General features: G+C 47.1%; 1 protein-coding gene across 1 annotated transcript in view; it reads right to left on the bottom strand.

Annotated features, from left to right (window-relative positions):
* Positions 1 to 2,942: 2,942 nt before the first annotated feature.
* The window catches only part of gli1 (GLI family zinc finger 1), a gene marked incomplete at both ends in the record, with an annotated part of 16,307 nt that continues 12,035 nt past the window's right edge, over positions 2,943 to 7,214 (bottom strand). The window contains 3 exons of the mRNA XM_083661125.1: positions 2,943 to 5,521; positions 5,805 to 6,126; positions 6,774 to 7,013. Coding sequence (XP_083517251.1) covers positions 2,943 to 5,521; positions 5,805 to 6,126; positions 6,774 to 7,013 — 3,141 coding nt within the window. The remainder of the gene's footprint in view (positions 5,522 to 5,804; positions 6,127 to 6,773; positions 7,014 to 7,214) is intronic.

Raw genomic sequence — 7,214 nt, 5'->3', positions numbered from 1 at the left:
TTTGTATCATTAGAACATCAGTAGTATATCAGAAAACTGAAACTGTAAACTGTTTTGAAGTCTGTCATTTAATTTGACAGTTATTGAGTGTTAAAGTGTGGACCAGTGACATCACTGGTACACACTAACTCAAATTAATAACTCGTTAACTCAAATCAACTCTCAATAACTGTCAAACTAGATGACGGTTTTGAAGTCATTCATCTAGTTTGACAGTTATTGAGAGTTGATTTGAGTTAATGAGTTATTAATTTGAGTTAGTGTGGACCAGTGATGTCACTGGTCCACACTTTAACACTCAATAACTGTCAAATTAAATGACAGACTTCTAAGCAGTTTACAGTTTTCTGATATACTACTGACGTTCTAATGATACAAAGCTGGTTGAAAATGGGCAGAGTGTTCCTTTAAGGCTTGTCACACACTGTTGTTATAAAATACAAAGCTAAATCACTTAAAGACAACGGAGATGAAAATAAAAGTTTTACAAACATTTTGCATCCATCCCAAACTGAACATGTTTATTCGTAAACTGATAAAATATAGTACATTTGTATAAAAATGTAGAAAATTGTACACAAAATATAACACTTGGCTTTTTGTCTATTATAGTTAACGCTACTATTATAGCTTTTTGTTGCTAAAGGTGATATTCTTTTGCCAGCAAAAAAGTCTGATTGAAGGATGACAGTTGTAAAAAAAAAAAAAAACACACAGAAAGAAGGCAACATCCATGAAGTTCATTAATATAAAAAAGATACTTTTATACAAAACATCTCATACATTCTAAAGAACAGCACTATCAATCAATGTCCATGCCCTTGTTGCTGGTGTTAGTGTTGTGGTAACATTGGCTATTTGTGCATTTTTTTTCCCTCAGTCATTTGAAATTGTCTTTGGTAGGTTGTACACACTTTTATCCAAATTCAAGACCCATAAATGTTAATCCGTATTAATGCTTAGTAACACTTTGAAGCGACACATGACTATAATATTCTGAATGGTCACATAAAAAATAGCTTCAACAACAATACTTTCATGTGGCCTCATGGGATTAGCTGTGCTCTTGAATGACTATAAAAAAATACTGTGGTAACCTTTTGTCATAATCAAAATGAGGTTCATATGAAGAGTCTAAAGAGACGGAGACCTTCCCACACAGTGCTGGAGTCAGTGCAATGCCACAGTGTACAATTCATTCCACTCCCGAGAGCTACAGCCTACTTCAAGATGATGCAGCTCAACAGTCGCACAATAGTACCTCAGTGTACCCATACAATACGGATTTTACTACAGTGGTAGCCATTGATAAAAAAAATCCCTCCTGAATTAGTAAGGCAATGCAGAATTTTCCAAATAATTCATCTTCGAATGTACCTCAGTTCTCCAAATATAAGCTACTATCATTGGTCTGTTAACAGCTACGTAACAGCTGACTCGGGTCTTATTCAAAACGGCCGTCATCCTCAGCTGAGTCGTATATATAAGTCGTAGGTCGGGTGAACGTTGAGTGAAGGAAGGCATCGTCGATGAAATGTTCTACACAGCATGGAGGGGGATTGTTGCACACATACTAAGTTTGTGCTTTTCTCATTATGCCTGGTGCATTATAGACAGAGTGAGACAGACTGGTGCATATTATAGACAGAGCGAGACAGACAAGGCACTTTCTACATTTCTGTTTTCATAAATCACACTGTTAAAAAAATAATTACACAGCTGCTTTAGGAACACGACGTACAGTAAACATGTGGAGTGCAAACTCTCTGTCTGGAAAGGCCACTATACCATGATTCAAACACCAAAGAGTCAGAGGCCTGAGTGTCGGTGTGTGTGTGTGTGTGTATGTGCATGTCTGTGTGTCTGCTGTGTGGGAATACTGATATGCCACTAGAGTGTGCTGTTCCCCGACAAGAAGAAATCCCTAGCAATACAGGTTCATATTAAGTAGCACTGAGTCGTTGTTATTTGTCAGTCACTAAAAGCACTCAGTCTTTGCTATTTGAAAAACTATCTCCTTAACGCCTTCAGAATCCAAGCAGTCCATCGTGAGAGACAGGAGAGGAATTCTTCACTGTCCACATTGTCATATACACAGCATATATAAATGTATATAAAACTTATTTACATGTAACCTTCTCTGCTCCACTGTTATCACAGCCCTATGTGTCTGGAATGCCTGTTTGCAAAATGTTCAGTGTCAAATTCGGATCAGGCATACAGTTCTGTGATTGACAGTAGGCAGAGAAAAATACCAAGTACCAAGGCAGTGAGGAAAGAATACAGCGAGGGAGGTTGACCAGGCACCTTTGGTTTGAAGGTTTGGGGCAGGGGATTCTTTTACATTTTGTGAGCCCGGGAACAAATGAGTAACTTAATGTCAACCCGCAAACTAGTCATTAAAACATTTAATTACTCTTGCCATGTGGGGATCCAGCAGCAATAGGCTCACAACCGGTTTTGGACCCTGATTCATAGTTTATGAAACCAGATTTAGGTTTCAGTTAAGAAGGCTTAGGGGAGTTTACCCAGGCTGATGATGCATACACGTTCCGCTCATTCCAGAGTTCAGTTGTCCATCCTACCTGACCCAGACTTTGTATGTAATGTGCAAGGGACGACCAAAGTAAGTAATAGCTAGAGATTTTGACCACCAGCTGGGTGGATCTGGTTTGGCAGCCATTTCCATATCATTCCAAATCTGGTTATTGAGGACAATTTTGCACTAGCCCAAACAGAAAAATACTTGGACTACTAATATTTCCATGTGTGATCTTGTGGAGGACAAATGGCTCTTTTGATAGTAAAGGTTGCCGACCCCTGGGCGCCTGTGTGCTGGAGGACTGATACAGGTGAAACATGTCTGTGACAGATCTCAATTAAAACATTAAGAACTGGATCTCTGTTTGAGCATTATAGTCTGATCAGAGAGGCTTCTTCTTCTAAGACAGTGTGTTTAGGTATTTGTTCTCCCCAGCCAGTGAGGTAAGCATGGACGTCATGTCTCCTACAGCCATGTTGGACAGGCCAGAGCCTGGCGCAAGAGTGACAGAGGTCTGGGGGGTGGTGAGGCGAGACGAGGTCTGGGAGGGGAGGGGATTGTTGACCGGGCTGAAAGACGAAGGCTCGGCGTCGTCGATGATCGATGTAAAGTCTATGTGAGCATTGTCCAGGTCCAGGTTCTCCAGGGCATTGGAGATGGGGCCTGACTCAGGGTAGGGAGCCAGGGAGCCAGGCTTGGTTCTGCCCATTGGGTCCAGGTTGGACCCCATACTATGCTGCTGGTTTAGACAAGGGCCGCTCTGGGGGTCCATGTGTTTCTCGATGTCCATGTGGATCTGACCCGAGTAGTAGATGTTGTTATTGGAAGGGGAGAACATCTCGTTTTGAGGGTGCTGCGGATGCTGGACCGGGGGCAGGCGGACCCCTCGTCTGGGGCTGGTGGCGGAGTGGACAGGGCTGAGGTGAGGTGGGCTGCCCAGGTAGCCCCCGCCCGACTGCTGTGACAAGCTGTTCTGGCGACTGAGAGGTTTACGTCCCTGAGGAGGCCTGGGGACCGCAATCTCCTGGCCGTAGCATGAGCCTTGGAGACCCGTCAGCTGCTGGTCTTTAGGCGGCACGGAGCTGGGCCCTCGGCTGTGGGCCTGGGGGCTCATCAGCAGGTTTTGATCGGGGTAGGACGGATAGGACTGGTTGTTGTAAAGGTTCTGGTTTTGGTGCTGTGGACTGTGCTGCATCATTGCTGCCTGGCCCCTCATGTCCATGTTGTCTTTTGCTCCACTCTGCTGCTGCTGCTGTTCTTGCTGCTGCTCCCACATCAGTGCCTGCTGGGACTGCACATAGTTCCTCACCATCATCTCCTTCACTTGCATCATGGGTGTCTGGGACCTCCGGCCTTCAGCGAGTGCAGAGCCAGCGCAGCCCAGGCTCAGGCCCCCTCCACTGGGAAAGGAGTTCTGGTTCTGCCCCTGAGGATCCATCTGACCATGGAAGTCACAGCTGGGATTGGCGGAGTTCCTCATCATAACCTGGCCTGTCTGTTGTGGGTAACCCTGAGCCTGCTGGGGGAGCGGCCGCTGTTGTTGATGCTGGAGCTTAGCACTTTGACAGGCATCTCCACCTCCCATCCCAGGATGGAATTGCTGCTCGGGTTTGATGGTGAGTTTATGGGTTCCATCCGGACTGTTATAGAGGCCGGTCTGATTGTTAAAGTGGGCTTGTGTCTGTTGGGTCTGCATGCTGCGGTCCGAGTACTGCATCCCTCCCTGGTTCTGGAGAGCATGGCTGGAAGTTTGGACCTGGCTGTGGGTCTCACCCCAGGGACCTGTCCCACCTCCAGCCTCACCACCCTGGCCTAGGCTGGGGTAATGGGGGCCCGAAGGACTCAGCTGGCAGGTGCTCATACTGTACTCAGTCTGTTGGAGAAGCGTATTAGATATGCCCTCTGGATGAATAGTCCCTGCCTGGCCCATCTGACTTACACCACCCCTAGAGCTGACATCCCCTCGCTGGTTCTGGTAGTGCCCCTGCATGTAGCCTTGGTCTGGACAGCCCAGAGTGTCATGGCTTGGGGACAGTTGGTTGGACGGAGGTCCTCCTCCTCCTCCTCCTAGGGGGTGGTGCTGCTGCTGGTAACCGATAAAGCCTCTCTCTCCGGGGGGCATCATCATAGAATGATCCCTGGCGTCCGCCGAGCCATGGTGGGGCTCCATAGCCATAGTCTCCATCATAACGTTCTCTGTGATACTAGGTGGTCGAGGGGAGTACATGTGGCGGGCAATGTTAGCATCGGAGCCGCAGTGCTGCAGTGCGTTCCTCCGGCCCATCATGGCGACATTATTAAGGCTGTTGAAGCGCTGGACCTTGGGGAGGGCTTGTGGATCCCCTACTGATCGAACCGGGTCACTGGCTCGCCTGTTGTTGTTGCCTGGAGCCTGGTGAGGGTAGATGACACCAGTGCCGTACTCTGTGTTGGCACTGTGCCGTCGTAGGCCACCTTGCTGAAGAAAGGGAGGCAGAGGCTGCCCCTGGTATTCACTCAGAAAACCTCCTCTTCTGCCAGGGGTAAGTGGCTGCTCCATATTGGGTAATGGCGTAGGGGGCGGGCCGCCAGTTGCTGCAGCATATTTGGCCTTTAGGCTGTATTGCTGGGCAGGCGTTAGAGTAGGCAGACCTGGCAACCCTCCTCCTCCTCCAGGACAGGGAGCTCCTCTGCGATTGGTCTCAGGAGAGAGGGGGTCTCCTCCGCCCTGGTCTGGACCTAGGAGGTGACACCCTCCTCCTGTCCCTCCCATCTGGGAGACCTCACTAGAGCGTCGACTGGACAGGTAAGGGGACACCATGGAGGACCGCCGGCTCACGGTGTAGGCGGAGCTCAGGCTGCTGGTGCCGCTTCCTCTCCTGTCATTGGTGGGGCAGGCCATGGAAGTACCACCTCCTACGTCGTGATTGGACAGCTCCATAACGCGTCGATTAGAGAGGAGTGGAGAAGGTGCACACATCCCTATCATCTCCGCTGAACCTGGAGACAGATTAGATGAACATATAACAGATAAGGAAAAAGTCAATTTATATATCCCATAATATATTTTATTTTATAGAATTAGAATGTCCCAGCGAATTCATTCCTGAATCCTAGAACAGTAATCTATATAAGTTATGTTTCATACTAGCAACATATTATACTATATTAGCAAAGTAGCAAAAAGTACCTCTATATGAAGTAGTATAAACCAAGACTATGCCCACAAATTCATCATTGTGATTATAAGAGTTGTTAAATCATGACATCACCCAAAACCTACCAGGAAGTGCAGGTAGCTTGTTACTGGCACATCGGCCAGGAGGGGTGGGCCTGCGGATTTGTTTCAGCTTGTCAATCTTGAGGTTCTCCAGCCTCTTCAGAGCCTGGGCTGACATGCCCAGCGGTCCTCCTACACTCACTGTCTCCCCTCCCCCTCCCCCTCCCCCTCCACCTGCTACTCCATCCTCCAGCGCCGTGAGATCCTCCAGACTGCCCGCTGCGTTCAAGTTCATCTCCACCCCACTGTCATTGTTGTTGGCGCTACCCAGTGGAGAACGCTCACTACTGCAGGAGGACTGACCACCAGGGCTTGGCTGGGATTTCTGAGATGAGTGAAGGAGGGAGAGAGGGGGAGAAAGAGAGAGGCACAGGCACAGACACAGACACAGACACAGACACAGACACAGACAGAGAAAAATTAGGCAACATACAAATGATAAATAGGCAGTAGAGCACAGAACGAAGATTGTCAATGACATAATAACACAGCCTCAAAGGATAAGCTGGCATACCAGGTGATCGAATGAATATCACATTGATAGGTCTGAAAGAACAACTTATGTTTATATATACACACACACACACACACACACACACACACACACACACACACACACACACACACACACACACACACACACACACACACACACACACACACACACACACACACACACACACACACACACACACACACACACAGTATACACACACACACAGTATATATATATATATACCACAGTCATGCTAACTGAATCAGACATGTGTCATATGGACAACCACAACATACTGCATTTTACAAGACCACTCATTAAAATAAGGTTTTGTTTTTCTCCTCTTTGTGTGACAATTAAAAAAATGTATTGCATTGTAGTCTTACTTGGTTCTTATCCTTTAATTTAAAAGGACCTTGCCGCACTTGAGTAAAATTATTCGAATGTGATTTTTTTATGAATCCTTTATCACTAACCAGAGCCGTCTCAGGAGCCAGTAATTTGCAGTCCTCCCTGCGCGTCTCCTCTTTTTCCAGCAGCAGTTCGTTTTGGCCACCAGGGGTCATAGCTGAGCCCAGCGGCCGAGGGCCAGTGTCTCCGCGATGCTTTTTGGTGATATGTGCTTCAGGGCCGTGGACCGTCTTCACGTGTTTCCGCAGCGAGCTGGGGTCCGTGTAGCGCTTAGTGCAGCCGGGGATCTTACACACGTAGGGTTTCTGTCAAAGGGCAAAGGAGGCAGTCAATACACAGCATCTTGTTAATGTGTAGACTTGTATATTATTTCACTGTACATTGGCTCCAACATCTAGCAAGTATTTCATCATTCTTGGAGCAACACAACTATTGAAAATAGTTTATACGCTGTTCTTGGTTGCTAAAACTGATGATGTGAAAATATCTACAAGGCTCCAGATTTG

The sequence above is a fragment of the Poromitra crassiceps genome, assembly GCF_964638095.1.
Source record: "Poromitra crassiceps genome assembly, chromosome: 25".
Taxonomy (NCBI): domain Eukaryota; kingdom Metazoa; phylum Chordata; class Actinopteri; order Beryciformes; family Melamphaidae; genus Poromitra; species Poromitra crassiceps.
This window is presented reverse-complemented; position numbering and strand designations above follow the sequence as displayed.